This window comes from Urocitellus parryii, chromosome 6 (genome assembly GCF_045843805.1).
Source record: "Urocitellus parryii isolate mUroPar1 chromosome 6, mUroPar1.hap1, whole genome shotgun sequence".
NCBI lineage: Eukaryota > Metazoa > Chordata > Mammalia > Rodentia > Sciuridae > Urocitellus > Urocitellus parryii.
Genome location: NC_135536.1, coordinates 129,569,158 through 129,586,205, shown reverse-complemented (window position 1 = coordinate 129,586,205; position 17,048 = coordinate 129,569,158). Strand labels below are relative to the sequence as shown.

Here is a 17,048-nt window from a genome sequence, read left to right as displayed (position 1 = left end):
CACAGGAAATTAACACCAAAAATAACAAAAGTCATTGGATAGATTCCTTCTTCGCCACCAAGGCAGGCCCTGAAGAAGGGAAATGGTCCACACCTTGGTCTGGAATGGGGTTCAGAACAAACAGCACATGGGTCTTGGAAGATACCAGTATTCCAACTTACACCATGCCACTCACCAAGGCCAACAAGACTACGCTCCACACTCTGAGCCTGCAAGGCCAGTGCTGGGAAACATATGTTGGCCAGGTGCTTCCCTTTGTCCCTTACAAAGTCATTTTGCCTCCAATCTAGCAACTCTTGGAGGCATTATTGCAACTATTTTCCAGAAAAGGAAAGTAAAATTCAGTGAGATTTTTGCTTTTCAAGGTCTAAGCATTAATAATTATAATTAGTGCACAGATTTGTGCAGTAGTAACTATGTTCTGGGCAATGTCATTATGAGAGTTTTACTGTATCACCCTTTATAGGCACAGATGAGGCCCAAGGACCCAGTAAACAGCAGGATAAAGACTTGAACCCAGACATCTGCTCCAAAATCTGTGTCCTCAACCATTTTGCCTTTCATCTTTGCTATTTAACCTTGTGCAGAGCATCTCAATACTCCATTATTATCCCATGGAAATGAGTTTCCTGTGACTCAGAATCATAGAACTCAGATTCTTTCCTAGTTTTCTGTAGCTCTGGCTATATATGTCAGAATCCAAATTCAAATGAACCAATATTTATTAAGCATCTATTATGTGCCAGAAGCCGTCCCCTCTACCCGCTGCACCCAATAGAGATGCAAAAATGAAGGTGCCCCTGGAGGGCTCACTGGCTGCTCCAGGACAGAGACGAGAACATTGTGGAGGAAGAGAGGGCTTTGGGGGTGGGGGACATGGTGGCAATTGAGACTCTCTCCTACCCCATGTTGCAGGAGATGCTGAAGCTGTCCATCATTGATATGCTCTTTACAGTGGCAAGCATCCTGCTCATAGACTTCTTCCGAGGACTTTTTGTTCGCTACTTAAGTGATTACTGGTGTTGGGACCTGGAAAGCAAGTTTGTAAGTAAAATGCTGTGTCCTTGGGGAAGTTTCTGTGGCTAAATGCACCTTTTCCTAATGCCAGGGACATGAGAAATGCCAGGCATGGCTGAAAGGACATATCAGGGAAAACACACGATGGAAGATGGGAGCGGTCTGAGCTTCACCCTGCATCTTACATTTCCCATTTGCTGAGTGACCACACAGGCAAGACTCTTAGTGTCCGTCAGAGCAAAGAACTGGATTATAAAAAGGACTTTGCAATGTTCCTTTATTATTATTATTATTATTAGGGATTGAACCCAGAAGCGCTTAACCACTGAGTTACATCTCCAACCCTTTGTTTGTTTGTTTGTCTGTTTGTTTGTTTATTATTTTGAGACAGGGTCACACTAAGTTGCTTAGGGCCTCACTAAGTTGCTGAGGTTGGCCTTAAACCTGTGATCCTCTTGCCTCAGCCTCCCAAGTTTCTGGGATTACAGGTGTGCACCACCATCTCTGGCATCCAACTTTTATTTTTAACATGGAAATTCTTTTTCTCTTCTAGCCTGAATATGGGGAATTCAAAATAGCTGAGAATGTGCTACACTTAGTCTACAACCAAGGAATGATTTGGTAGGTATTAAAGCTTCTTGTCTTCGTTCATCTGCCATCTGGACTAAGATTTTGATTCAGATGGATAGGTCATGACCAGAAAAAAAAACAGTGATAGGGTCTTACAAGGGAAATATTCCACACATGTAATAATTTCATTAATGGTTTTATAAGGATTTTGTGGTAAGCAATGATGAAGGGAATAGTCTGATTCTAAGCTGCTATTGATTACAACAACAATAAAATTTGCGTAGGAATCAATAGAATAAGTTGCTGAGCAGAACTGGGGGAGGCCAGGGGGAGGGGCTGCTTCTGTCCAGCCAGGGCTTCAACAGTGCTGGTGCTCACAGCTGGAAAACCTGGGGTCAGTCCTACCCTCAGCTTCCCCTCTGCTCCTGGTTTTCACTTTGACAGGAGCAGGGCCAAACCACAGACTAACAGACCCAACTCACAGGGGAGGCAGAAGATGAAGGTTGGAAGTCTGTTCACCCAAGCACCTCCCAGGCAAGGCAGCCCTGCTCTTACAGACACTGTCAACCCACAGGGGTCACCCAATGCACAAGAATGTGTGTTGGGGTGCAGGAAGAGCCCTGTAAATTATCCCGCATCCTGCTTTTACCTATTGGACCACAAAGAGTGCTATTTGTTCACATGCAAATGAAGAAAAAGAACCTTGGATTTTTTCACACATTCAGAAAACACAATATTGCTTCAAAATCATTCGCTAAAATACTAAAATGTCTGGGGAATTGAGAGCCATAAGGTAATATTCCTACAGTCAAATGGTGTGTTCTTATAGTCCATTGTATTTTGAGAAATATTTTCACAACACAGTACATGTAACATGTACTCAGTATTGCTAGATATCGGGCATTTTTTAAAGTAAATGATTTAATTTTTATTGTAACCCTATGATTTAATGGGCCATCATTGTCTGCCTGTTAAAGATGAGACTGAGGCACAAGGAAGCCACGTATCTTTCCTAACGTCAGACAGAATGACATTTCTGCCTGCCACAAGAAACCAAACATTTAAGTCTTTTACTTATTAAACATACCCTTTTACCTATACTTATTTTCCTACTAGTAAAATTGCTTTGCATATTTACCCTTCCTTTTGTAATTACAAAAGAGTAGATGTACTAAAATGTGTCAGGATGTTCTTCAAAAGTTGGCGCTCAACCTATATGATTAAAATTGAAACTCAGTAGTTCATTAACATCATCTTCACTGTAGACAGGCAAAATCTGAGATTACCCCCAAGGTATAGGTATCCAGCATTCCCTGTCCCAGGAGGGCCGTGCCAGTGTTCAGACACAAATTGTGGTGCAAAAGGATATATCAAAAATAGGATCACCAACCATCTGCAGGGACTTATCTTTCCTCTAGAATGTGGAGGTTGGGTTCTCAGACCTTCAGAGGTCTTCCCCAATCCTTTAAGCATAGGGTGTAAACCCCAAAGTCTCTGAATCACTTTACTCTCTGGGGCTTCCAGACCACAGACCTGTAAGATGCACTGGAAAAGAAGGTACACAAACTGACTTTCTTCATGGTTCTAGGATGGGAGCCTTCTTCTCCCCATGTCTCCCAGCATTCAATGTTCTCAAGCTCATTGGGCTCATGTATCTGAGGAGCTGGGCTGTGCTGACTTGCAACGTGCCCCACCAGCAGGTATTCCGAGCCTCCAGGTCAGTAAGTACAAGATCTGCCTTGGCAGAGAACATACATGATCCATGTTGCTGTGCCCAGCAAGGGTCTCCCCACTTTTTGCTTGTCAAAATTCTGCCTCTGCTCTTTTTTAATTTTCTTCTTGAAGCCATTTCCTGTGCTTCACCCTCAGAATTATTTGTTATTCCTCTGTACCTCATGACACATTGTGTTAGTCAACTTTTCACCACTGTGACCAAAATACCAACAAGGACAACTTAGAGGAAGAAAAGTTTAATCTGGCTCACAGTTTCAGATATTCACTACATGGTGGGTTAACAACATTGCTCTGAGCCCAAGATGAGGCAGAACATCATGATAGAAAGGCACAGAGAAGGGAAGCTGTCCATTCATGGCAGCCAGGAAGCAGAGAGAGAAGAGAAGGTGCTATAGGGACCCAGTGGCCACCTCCTCCAGCCACACCCCAGCTACCTACAATTACCACCCAGTCAGTCCATTCAAACTAGGATGTACTGATGAGGTTAAAGCTCTCACAATCCAATCATTTAGCCTCTGAATATTCCTGCATTAACACAGGAATTTGTTTGGGGGTGGTAATGTCTCATATCCAAACCATAACATACATTTTTAAAAACTGAGGATTGATAATCATTTAGGGAAAGAATGCACAAATCATACATTTTTATCTTTATGGATTTTCACAAGCTGAACATAAATATGTGATAAGCACCTAAATCAAAATATAGAATATGAATGATGCTCAGAACACCCCCACTTATACTCCATTCCAATAACCCCTGGCCTCTAATGGCATGGTTGGGTTTGCCTAGCTTTTTGCTTCATGTAACTGGAACCACATATATGATGTGCTCCTTCATGTTCAGCTTCTTTTACTCAACATTGTATTGGTAAGGGTCATCTTACCGAGGAAATATATCCCTATTTCTCTATCCATACTACTACCAATACACATGTATGTTTCCAGCTGTTACCTATAGATGAATATTGAATATTCTTATTCTTTTCTTGGGGATATGCTCAGCAGGGAAAATGTCAGGTTGTAGGGCATGCAGATGTTCACTTTTAGTAGACAGCACCAGAAAGTCTTCTTGAGTGGCCACACCATTCTATACTTCTGCCAGCGCTATGTGGAAGTTCCAGTTGTTCCACAATCTTGCCAATACATGTTATTTTTCTGCTTCTCATTTTAGCCATGTTAGTGAATTCATAACACATTTTGAATACCAGATTATAGTGCAGCTATGTTACTTTGACATTAATAGTTTGTGTGTGGGGGGGGGTGTATCTATATTTGTGATTTTCAAAATGTTTAACTATAGTGTGCATGGCAATGTATTTACAGTTTATATGGTGAACAGTACACATATATGCTTACATTCAGATATATGTTTTAATATATTTACAAAAATTTGTTTTGTACGTGTGTCCACATTTTCTCTGTGTAGTAGGGGTAGAAAGAGAAATTTTTGTAAATTAATATTCACTTTCTTAGTCCATTTTGTGCTGTTATAACAGAATACCTGAGACCAGGTAATTTATAATGAACAAATTTATTGACCCACAGTTCTGGAGACTGGGAAGTCCAGGGTCAAAGCACCAGCAGGTTTGGTGAGTGGTGAGAACCAGGGAGCTGAGTTAAGGCACCTTAAATGCTGCATTCTGCAGAATGAAAAACAATATTCCTTATATGGTAGAGGAGAGGAAGAACAAAAAATTAAAGGGGAACTGAGCTTACTTTTTTATATCTATATTAATCCCACCCATAAAAGTGGCATCCTCAAGACTCAAGTCACTCCCCAAAGGTCCCACTTCCTAACACTGCCACAAGGACAACCAAATTTCATTAGGAGTTTTGGAGAGAACAAACACTTAAACCCTAACAGCTTAGTATTACATCCTGTACACTATGATCAAGACTCATCGTTTAGAAACAGACCAAGAGTGCTAGCTGAGGGTCACTAGATGGACTGATCAAATTCTCTTTTCAGAACTGTGTGTGGGGCCTTGCACATCCAGTAGGTTTCAGGTACCCTCAGCGGTGGCCTGGGCGGTCAAGCTCACTGATAGCAGCTCAGGACTTAGAGACCAGGGACCAGAGCTCAATCAGGCAGAACACTTACCCTAAACAGCCAGAAGCAGACAGGTAAAGATGTTGAGTGTCAGTGCATTCCAAGTGAGAGAGTCAAGGGTCAAAACAAAAGAATCAAACCATTCTGGAACATAAGAGACACAGTTCAAGGGTGAGAGTATGAGAGGGAAGCATTAGGTAAGGCCCAGGTGGATGGACAATGGTTCCTTACTGGGTAAGAGCCATGGGTACATAAGTGGGCTCATTGTCCTCATGGTTTGTGACGGATGTGTGCTCTTCCAATGTTTATTAGATGAACAGACTGGGCTGGCAGGTCTGTAAGGTTCCTTTTAGTACTGATTTCCAGATTTCTGAGTTGTATGTGGCCCTAGGGCCTGCTCCTTCCTAGGTAGATCTGATGAAACATCTTCCTGTCTGCAAAGAGTTGGGGGTGACAGTTTCTGTGTCAGTTCTTATATGCATCATCACTATGGAATGAACTCAGTCCAGTGCATTCGGTTTCTTGGCAGATCCAACAACTTCTATTTGGCAATGCTCCTGTTCATGCTATTCCTATGTATGCTGCCAACCATTTTTGCTATTGTCCGATACAAGCCATCTCTAAACTGCGGGCCATTCAGGTAAGTTATTTTAGTTAATTTGACTATTCCTAGAGCCACTTTGAGCTGTAGGGAAATTGAGTCATAGTGAATCACATTTTTCTCTTGGCTCACAAAATAGGCAGACAGAACAGAAGGAGCTCAAATCTGCATCATTTGAAGCCAAGATTGAAACTCTTTCCTTGATAGCATGCTGTCCTTAGATATAGTCATCTCTATGCCCATGTTAAAAAATAAATAAAGCTCCTTTAAAATAAAAAAGAGAGCCAGGCACAGGAGTTCACATTTGTAATTCCAGTGACTTTGAAAGCTGAGGTAGGAGGGTCACAAATTCAAGGCCTCCTCAGCAACTTAGCAACACCCTATCTCAAGAACTAAAAAGGTCTATCTCAGTGGTACAGTGCCTCTTGGTTTAATTCATAGCATCACAAAAACAATAAATATATAAACTAGTTAATTAGAATAAAATGAGGAAATAATATTACTCCTGGGCTAGAGTGAAATTCCACCTGGTCAAACCCCAGACAGTTTTATTAAAAGATGTTAGATAATATAGAATAAAAAGTGATATGGACTATCTCCAGACAGAAAAGTATAATACCATTTCCACCTAAAGTTTAAATCAGTTTTGATACAACATGTATGTAACAAAGAGTCTATCTTTGTGTAGGCTATAAAACACATGCATATGCAATGTGATTATTAATCCTACATATTTAATTAGCTAATGGCTTCATGGGTACCTTGAGAATGTTATCTATCTTTTCCATTTGGATATTTACCTGTATCGGTTCTAGATGACTTTAAGTGTCTGCCTCTAGACATCCAGACATTTTTCAATGTCTTGTCTTAGCATCTTTCTGCTAAAAGCAATAAAATCCAGAGTTATGTTTTTCTTTCTCACAGCGGACAAGAGAAAATTTATGACATCGTGTCAGAAACGATTGAGAACGACTTTCCCGTGTGGTTTGGCTCTGTGGTTGGGTACATCAGCAGCCCCATAGTCATCCTGCCAGCTGTGTTGCTTCTGTTGTAAGTACCATCCACTCCTGCCAGCCTCTGCCACAAAACAACACCGATTTCCAATAAGTATAAAAAACTAATTAGTTCACTCATTAATCAGTTACCAAGCCTGATGATCTAAGCACGGACTCTTGAGTCACACCCCAGAGTCACACAACCACTGTGCTGTGGAAACACAGCCAGTGGTTCTCAGTGAGAGAAGGGACATTTCTACTGCTATCTATGGACTCATCCTCAACTTTTGGTAAGTTACTGTGGCCATGAAAATGGAGGAGCTGAACAGCATTCATATCAATATCTTATTTAATTAACCTTAAAAATGAACTTCACAATTCATCTGAGTAGCTTTAGCTCATATTGACTTAAACAGAAACCTAAGAACAAGTAAAGCCAGTATTCACAGCTTGAAACATCATTGCAAAATGCCCCTGCCCGCATCTCTTCCCACTTCTTGTTGCTATCACCAGTGCAGCATTCCAGGTCAACAGGGGTTGCTGGAGAAAGCAAGAGAAAAAAGAGGACAGTAGCTCCTTTCCAGTGCTCATGGGCTTGGGAACTCCCCACTAGATTTTGACCATGGCGGAGGGGTCAGGGAATAGCCACAGGGGGGGCCCTGGAAGTTTTTACTTCCACCAACCACCTGAGCTGGGAAATGTGTCCTGAAAGTCAAAGAGCCCAATTGCAGTGCACTCACCAGTCTGTCTTCTGTTTTAGCATGCTCATCTATTACCTTCAGAGCATCGCACGATCACTGAAGCTCAGCAACCATCAGCTCAGAATGCAGATCCAAAAAGCAAGTACTATATAAATTTCCCTCTCATGAATGTGGGTCAACCATCAACCCTCTCTCCAGCACAGAAATGAAAATTGTTTGCCCTTCAGATGTCTATGACTCTTGGATGCCCTCTGTGGCCCAAGTCCACCACCTCCAAGATTTATTTCTCAGGATTCCCAGAGGCAGCTCACACAGGTCAGGAACAAGCCTACTTGTCTTTTTCCTTCTCTGCAATGGGTCTTGGGCACTGGAATGCTCCTCATGGCCTCACCTAGCCAGCCCTCCATGTGCCAGGCACTTCTGCAGACTCTGCTAGACTGGCAGAGAAGAGAAAGGGCCACTTTCTGTCCTGTGTCAACTTGGACATCTCAACCCAACCATGCTGTCTTCTCCCCAAAGGCTCACCTCTTTCATATCCTTTAGATTCTGTATATTATTGACCTTCTCTCATATCTGCAACTCAGACCCTCTCAGAGCAGTCAGAGACAAACACTCCCCAAATTGTCCACAGTGTCTCTTCCTCTGCATACTCAGGGGCTCCCCCAGGGTCAGGGCGAGGGTGAGTCCAGGAAGAAACCTAGGATAGCAAATTTAAAGAAGCTTTCTTGAGGTTGTGCTAACTTTGCCCTTTCACTGTCCCCAGAGTATACACACTTTTAAATGAAGTGCCCTGGATAACTCATTTACTTTACCTTCATCCTGACCCCAAGCAAACAAAGCAAACAAAGCTCCTTCCACCCTTTTCAGTTAAAAAAGACTTCCATAAATATTAATTCATGTAAATTTATTAAATTAGTTTTATGAAAAGTCAAATTAAAAAATGCATCTGGACTTGCAAAGGGCATTTTGCCAATATATATCTTCATTGTTGTTGATCCATGTTTTCTCTGTTACTTGGGCAAGCTATCATGGACTAATCATCCCTAATCAATAAATCCAAAATCTGGAATGCTCCAAAACTCAAAACTTTTTGAGCAATGACATGATGCCACAGCTTTGTTTCTGGCATGAAATTATTTAAACTACTATATAAAATTACCTGCAAACCCTGTGTGTAAGGTATGCATGAACCATAAATCAATCTCATGTTTAGATTTGGGTCTCATCCCAAAAACCTCTCAACATGTATACACAAATATTCCAAATGTTAGAAAAACCTGAAACCAAAAAAACTTCAAGTCCCAACCATGTCAAATAAGGGATACTCAAACTATATTGTCGGAATCTACACAAGGTCCACGAGTTAGCTGTCCCTATATAAGACTGATTAAGTATGAAACTTTGACTCTTAGGTGTCTGCATTTGTTCACTCAAATAGTAGACCCAGTCCAGGACGCTCTATTGCCAGGGTTCAGTCATGGTGCAAGGTATCAACAATAGCACATAAATCTTTTTCCTCTGAAAAACAATAATTTTTACTACTTTGTGTTAAGTCCAAAACAAATATAATGATTATCATTTATATTTTAGGCAAGATCTGAAGATAAGAAAAAGGTTGCTCAAATGGTGGAAGGTAAGTGTACTTTAAAAATGCAAAAGTCTGATATCTCAATTGATGGGCATTTTTAAATATAGCAGTAAGGTAATGTAAGGTACACCACTAATAAAAATTCCCCGAGAGCCCATAGTGGTTTTCACAATTAACTAGGCACAAAAAATAAATAAATAAAATGTAGGACTATAAATACCTGCTTAAATAATCAAATTTTACATCATGTCTATAAATAACCCCCAGAGAAATCAGAGGAGGTTCTGAAGTAGGAGAGAAAAAAAAAAAACCCAGCACATCTGGAACAAAACCCTAAGGACATCCTTATCTTCTTCTTTTTGTGCAGTGTTACCTTGTTTCTTCCACTGTTCCATGTCATCCTCAGTGCTGTCCTCCCAGGTCTCTGCCCAACCTCCATAGGTCCTGTCCTCTCCATCCCAGTAACACCACGTGATGCCAGCTGGGCAGACCTCAAGTAATGGATTCCTGAGTAAGGATCCAAATCCAAGGACTCTCCAAGAGTACACCTTTTCTCCCCAGGTTCTCCAAACTCATTCCCATCTTAGCTCACAGGGAAAATGAGAAAGAACTATGCTCCAGAAGAAATGGAAGCATGGGGAGCAGATTTTTGGTGTGGTCTTAAGGGAGGCAAGTGGGCAGGTGCAGCTCAAAAATAAGAGGGAGGGGGTCTGCCTCTTGGGACCACTAACAGAGCACGCCTTGAGCCAGAAGGCTTATCTGGCACCATTAGACTGGAATAGCCCATGCTGCCCCTCAGAATGAGAATGAGAAAGGGCTCAGAAAGGTTCCCTGAGACAACTTCTGTCACTGTTTTAATACTGAGCTTATTGGGATATACCTAGTCCCCTCCAAAGAGATGCCAGTGAGAGCCATGAGGCCTAAGGGATATGCCTGCTGCATTCACCTTTGTGGAGAAAAGCCACTAAAGAACAATTAACTATGGAAAGGGACCACGGCTCATGCTATAAAACTTCACCATAATTGTCAGGGATTACTTGGTAATTAAGAATAATTAAGTTTAGTTCAGATAGTACCTTCCAAAGCCAGGATTTATACTGACTTTCTCAAGGTAAAATAGCATTGTTCATTTTCCAGTTCAAAGCCACATGATTTTTTCAGAATGTCACATGAACTATTTGCAAAAATCTTAATAGGCACATAAGCATTATTATGTTCATCGTGTAGATGAAGAATTAGAGCTCTGAAGTTGTTAATGGAGCTGTCTTTTCTCATGGAGGCATCAAATGGCACACTGTAGAATCTCTGGGTCCATTCTGTTCTTTTTAGTCTCCTTGCTTTGACTTTTCGTGATAGGATGATTTGAATTACAGTTTGTCTGTTGCCCATGGGTTGGGTGTATTTGCAAATGCACCCAATGGCTTTGTAGAATCAATCGTTAGCAATCATGAAACTCTTACAGCTAATTTAGCCTTGTGTTAGTCAGCTTTCTATTTTTTTATGACAAATACCTGAGATAATCAACTTATTCAAAGAGAAGGTTTAATTTGGCTCATAAGTTTAGGAATTTCAGTCCATGATTAGTTGGCCAGGAGCATGTGGTCATGCCAAACTGTTCGCTTCATGGCCAAGGCACAAAGAGTGGAAGAGAGTGGGGTCCCACAACTTCCTTCAAGGGTGTTCCCTGAGTGACCTAAAGACCTCTCAGTAAGCCCCATCCTCTGAAGTCTCTACCACCTCCCAATAGCTCTGTCCTGGGGAGCAAGCATTTAACATAGGGCCACTGGGGGACATTTAAGATATACATAGTATAGTATAATAAGCCTGATTGTGTCATTTACTCACATGTCATGTTGTTATATAACCTGTCTTTACCTGTAGCTCGAATCCAGACCAAGGAGGAAAGCACCAAGAAACTTCCAAAGGACAGTGACCTCACCAGCCAGCTGTCCTCAGCACACATGGCAACACCCCAAAACAACGGCAATGTGGTCAGTTTTGACTCACTGAGCAGCAAGAGCAGCAGGATAGAAACAATTACCCAACCCATGCTCCAGAGTCCTAGGATGGGGCACAGGGGGCCCTGCTCACCTCTTCCTGACACCTCCCAGTCGAGGCCAGAGCACAGTTCTAACAGGTGAGGCTTAACCGAAGGCAGAAGGAAATCTGGCATCCTTGAATGTGTGCCAGCAATGGCTCAGAGGCCACAGAGATTGCAGGCAGAAGGGCCATTAAGAGTTTGCAGGACTCAACACTTTCAGGAGACTAGGGCCATTAAATTCCATTCTGCCAGAGGCTGGCTAGGAGTTCAGCAGACTGTGACAGCTGGTACTGGGAAGAAATAAAAGCAGTAAGGGAAGGGGGTCGGAGTTTCTCAAACAGAACAAATTCTTCCTCCTACACTCTCTGTAGGATAACCTTATAGGCAAATCTTCCTGCCAATCTTAGACACATATTCCTATAACCTAAGAAAACAAAAAGCCTTTGTAATTGATTATCTTCTTCTTTTTTAAGCTCCAGACTGGCCATAGAATTTGCAAGTCATTACTGCAGCTTTGGGCCATCAAGGTCTCAGCAAGGTCATCTCTGCATTTAGTGGGGCTAAAGGACTCAGTCTTCCATAAAAGAAAGCAAAGACCCTGCTTCCTTTGATAGAAGTAGAGTGTTAAAAAGACAAAAGGACAGGCCTATGTTGACCCAAAATCATATCAAGAATATAGCAGAGTGGAAGCAATATAGATAAAGAGTTTTTCATTTTGTCTTTTTTTTTTTTTTTTAGCAATGACTAAGTTACCAAAGAACTTGAAGCCTCCTATATGAGGGGTTGTCTCTCATCTGTGCAGGCTCTTGACAAGGAGTAGGATTCAAATTCTCCTGAAAAGGCCACTGGGGGGTCAAACCAGACACAGGTGGGAGTCATGTCTTTATGGGGAAGAACTTTCTGATAGACATCAACTCCTCCCAGTGGAAACTCAAGGAAGTTCCAGAGAGGCTGGACAGCTGCTTAGCAGAAATGAGAAGGAACATAACATGTGCTCTGCCAACATCAGTCCCATGACATGCTCCTAAGCACAATGAGAGCTCCATAGCAAGATACATTAGGAAGACAAAACACTGCCCTACACACTCCCACCCATGAAGATTGGCAGAACATGACAATGCATTAGGGTTCTGAGCGTTCCAGCAGTGAGGAAATCTATTTGGTCCAGTTCCCCAAGTGTTTTTATACATATAAGCCACAGAACCCACATGAACATTCTGGAATTGGTCATAATGCTGAGGGAACCTAGCACTTCCCTAGCTCATATTGCTCAGGTGGGGGCTAGGAGCTAAGGTGGTAGTTACTTACTACCTCTGTCTTACAGGTATCAACATGGTCTGTGTGCAAGCACAGGTGACCTTCACAAGAACAGATCCTGCACACCCGTGACATTGACACGGCATATTGAAGATGTTCACTCAGAACCTCTTTTCAGGAAAGACTTTAAACAAATCAACACTCCTCTCCATAGATCTGGGGTCTCTGCCTTGGTGGCACATGGTCACAGACCTCATGCCCCAAGATATTATATCATTAATGAACGTGACTCTCACAAAAAATCCCGTCCAGCTTTCTGTTCAGAGAGACATTTCAAGATAGATGCTTCAGGTGACATTGTGGAAAGGTACCCCAGGAACACGCAGCATTACATATCCAGGGCCCCTCACCAGCCTTGCTCTCCACAGCTGAGTGAAGAAGAGGAGGAGATGTTGAGGAGAGAGCTGGTCAAACAGTCCTTCCCACCTCACTCACTGACAGACCTGCATCAGGCTCCTCACTTTTATATTGGTGAAAGGTCAGAAAGTGAGGCTCTAGATCTTGCACACCAGGGATGGATGCACTACAGTTCTGCGAATAATGATTTTGAGGGTCACCTTGACAGGCCTATGTATGTGCACAAAAAAACACGCTCCCGTCATTTCCAATACCCACAGCATCCGATGAAGCCCAGAGCCAAGCCCAAGTTTGAGCCATCCTTCACAGAATCTGATTCTATATCAGCAGCCTCCAGTAGCGACCAGCAGAACAGCGGCACTGACCAATACCTACAAGTAATCCACAGCCAAGGCAAGTTCTCAAGATCTTCCGGCCAAATCGGCAGGAGAAAGGCCAAGTCCAGACAGGCACTGATGACAGATCTGAGTGATCTAATTTGTTCAAATGTCTAGGCTTCCTCCAGTGACCTATTCACACAGATTGGCCCCCTTTTGAAGTACTGGGACTGCACCTGGTCTTACCACATCTGGTGGGTATTAGAAGGCACCATAGCATATTCAAGCACATCTATGGTTTCTGGTGGAGGCCTGGAGACTCACAGGGCTACAACCATATAGTCTATAGTTATCTGTACACGAGTGTGTGATTTCCTGGAGTCTTTTCAGGCCATCATTTCAAGAAAATGTGAGTCCTTTGCCTTTATTCAGGGTGATTGCAAATCATAAACTAGCCAGATATCTCATTGCAACAGCAAAAGTCTCCAGAGATTCTGCTCTTTCCTTTAGTGATTTGAGTGAACTATATATATATTGTGCCGTTTTCAGCATACAAATGCCAGTAATAAGCACACAGAAATTAGGTAGCTGCCCTTAAAGATTTTACAATGCCTAGCTTGTAGGAATAATCTGCCTAGTAATAATCCACTTCATAATGATGACAGTAACAAATTTATCAAGAGCTTCTTTTACACCATTTACTGGGCTGTATGTCTGTATTAATTGTGACACTATGGACTAAACATAAGTCAAAGTTTAACCTAAGGATTATTGGTTCGTTTAACTGGAAAGGATGGGGATCAAAGCTCACTCATAGGCGCAGTTGGAGCCAAGACATCAAAGTTTTTCGAGAAGGTTTGTTTTTTCACCTCTCTGCTCTGTTGCTTTCTTGTTAGAAGGCTTGACATAAGTGACTGCATTTTTTATTCTGACAGTTTTCACACTGCAGTAGCCAATTAAGTGGCTTGAAATTACCTCCTTTTCTCCCACTACCAGTAGGCTTCCTCCCTGTGGTAAGTGGAAGATGAATTCATAGCCATAGAAAATGCCAAGTTTGAAGCATTGAGCCATATTTTGCTACCAAAAAAAAAAACCCTCCCTACTTCACAATTTTTTTACCTTTATGGGCTGATCCCTTTTAATCCTTTGACAGGCATTTTGCAGTGTTGGGCAGCAGTATGTGTTCAGTTTGTCATGTCAACCAGGATTGTGCCCCTATTTGTATTTCCATATAATTCTTTCCATACTAAATTGTGTCTTTTTTAACATTTCTGTCTCTTCCAGCATACCCTGAGTGTCCTCAGAACAAAAATGGTGTTCATTAGTTTCTACATTCCCAGTAACTGACATATAATGGATATTTGTTTTTTATTGCTACTGTCAATCAAAATAGCAAGGGACACTCTCAAAGGATTAAATTTCTTCAGGAATAGTGGACATCACAATAGTAATACAAATGACACAGTAGACTATGAAGTGTTTGTGGCAAGGGGAAGTTTTTAAAAGCAAACTGATTACAGTTTGAATCAATTATCTTTGGCTACAAAGATTAAGTTTGGGTGAGGCTGTTGAGAAAATGGGCATCTTATCTGCTGAGGCACAGGGTTACTTGTGAAAACTACTAATAAAGAAGCAGGAATATACCACAGTGGATTCCATATATATATGGAATATATATATGATACACACACACACACATCAACAATTTTAAAAATAAATAAATCAATAAATAAATAGAAGGAGGACCAGTGGAATAGAGAAAGGGGTTAGGGGTGGGGGGAGAGGACCTGAGGGAAACAGAAAGTACTTGGGACCTAAATGGAGCAAATTATATCCCATGCATATATGAATAAGTCAAAATGAACCCCAATGTTATGTATAACTAGAATGCACTACTGAAAGCATTTTCTAAACATCTCACCAAAAGCACTTCTATAACAAACTCCTTTCAAGTGTCAGAGATCAGAACAACTATTCATTAAAAATGAAGAACAAATTCCTCCTGATAAGAACTGTCTGGTGAACATCTTAGCAAACTAGGGATGCTTCCTTTGTCACTATTTGTGTTTCAGAATTTGTGAATGCCAGAAAATTTTGTGACGAGCTTTCTGCGCATCTTTGAAAGACCATTTTCTCTAGCCTAAGGTAGAATTTTCAAGCTACTCCAAGCCTGTGCACGTGTCATGGGAAACGTTACATATGCTTATAGGAAGTGGATTTAATAAAGCATGTGAGTATCATTTAGTCTTGGAAAATAGAAACTGGGTATTTACCCACAAACTCCACTTCACTAGCTATGTGGCTTTAGAGACTATGTAATCTCAGTTTCTTAACCTGCAAAATGAAGACAGTACTCATTACCTCATAGTTCTGCAAGAGTTAAAAGGCATGATACATAAAGTGCACACAGAATAGGGGCTGAACAGTAGTGTTGAGTAACAATTACTTATGGCTCAGCAAACAATAACCATATACATTTAAGTGCTTACTTGTGTAGATTCACATAACATTTTCCTGAGCTAACAGTAATATGATGCTGGATCCCCTTGCCCCATAAACACCTGTTTGAAATTAAACTAGGATTAAGATCTGATATGGACAACTTTTAGAGGTGATTGAGAAGCCCATGGGAGGGACTCTGGTCAATGGAATCTATAAAGCTCAGTCATTCTTCTTTCCCCTTCAACTCTCGATTCCAGCCCCAAACTGATTGCAAAACAGATCACCACCCCAGGACAGTTGTGTGGGCAGTGGCAACCTCCCTTTTGCTCTTGCTACCTGCTCATCCTGCATTGTGCTGGCTGGCCTCTAGTGGCAAAATAGGTCACCGCCACCTGCAACAAGGCTGCCCTGGCCTCACCACTGAGTCGGCCAGTTTGTTACAGTCCTTGAGGACAGTTTCCATCTCCAAACATTTTGTACACCCAGGACTTCCCATTTTGGGGAAAGCAAAGATTAAAGATTCTTTTTTTTTTTTTTTTTTTTTTTTTTTTTTTATTGGTCGTTCATAACATTACATAGTTCTTAATACATCATATTACATGGTTGATTCACATGGATTATGAACTCCCGCTTTTACCCCGTATACAAATTGCTGTATCACATCAGTTTCCCTTCCATTGATTGACATATTGCCTTTCTAGTGTCTGATGTATTCTGCTGTCTGTCCTATTCTCTACTAACCCCCCTCCCCTCCCCTCGCCTCCCCTCCCCTCCCCTTTTCTCTCTCTACCCCTTCTACTGTAAATCATTTCTTCCATTTGTATTATCTTGTCTTACCCCTCCTTTCCTCTTATATGACATTTTTTATAACCCTGAGGATCGCCTTCCATTTCCATGCACTTTCCCTTCTCACTCCCTTTCCCTCCCACCTCTCATCCCTGTTTAATGTAAATCTTCTTCTCAAGCTCTTCGTCCCTACCCTGTCCTTGTTCACTCTCCTTATATCAAAGGAGTCATTTGGAATTTGTTTTTTAAAGATTGACTAGCTTCACTTAGCATAATCTGCTCTAATGCCATCCATTTCCCTCCAAATTCTATGATTTTGTCATTTTTTAATGCAGAGTAATACTCCATAGTATATAAATGCCACATTTTTTTTATCCATTCATCTATTGAAGGGCATCTAGGCTGGTTCCACAGTCTTGCTATCGTGAATTGAGCTGCTATGAACATCGATGTAGCAGTGTCCCTGTAGCATGCTCTTGTTAGGGCTTTAGGGAATAGACCGAGAAGGGGAATAGCTGGGTCGAATGGT

The 17,048-nt window shown here is 41.6% G+C and overlaps 1 protein-coding gene across 1 annotated transcript in view; it reads left to right on the top strand.

Annotated features, from left to right (window-relative positions):
- Tmc3 (transmembrane channel like 3) overlaps nt 1-13,468 on the top strand; it is a 34,645-nt gene extending 21,177 nt beyond the window's left edge. The window contains exons 13-22 of the mRNA XM_026388197.2: nt 6-245; nt 916-1,044; nt 1,571-1,638; nt 3,176-3,304; nt 5,904-6,014; nt 6,900-7,025; nt 7,731-7,809; nt 9,262-9,304; nt 11,141-11,396; nt 12,625-13,468. Of these exons, the coding sequence (XP_026243982.2) occupies nt 6-245; nt 916-1,044; nt 1,571-1,638; nt 3,176-3,304; nt 5,904-6,014; nt 6,900-7,025; nt 7,731-7,809; nt 9,262-9,304; nt 11,141-11,396; nt 12,625-13,468 (2,025 nt within the window). The remainder of the gene's footprint in view (nt 1-5; nt 246-915; nt 1,045-1,570; nt 1,639-3,175; nt 3,305-5,903; nt 6,015-6,899; nt 7,026-7,730; nt 7,810-9,261; nt 9,305-11,140; nt 11,397-12,624) is intronic.
- Nucleotides 13,469-17,048: the final 3,580 nt, after the last annotated feature.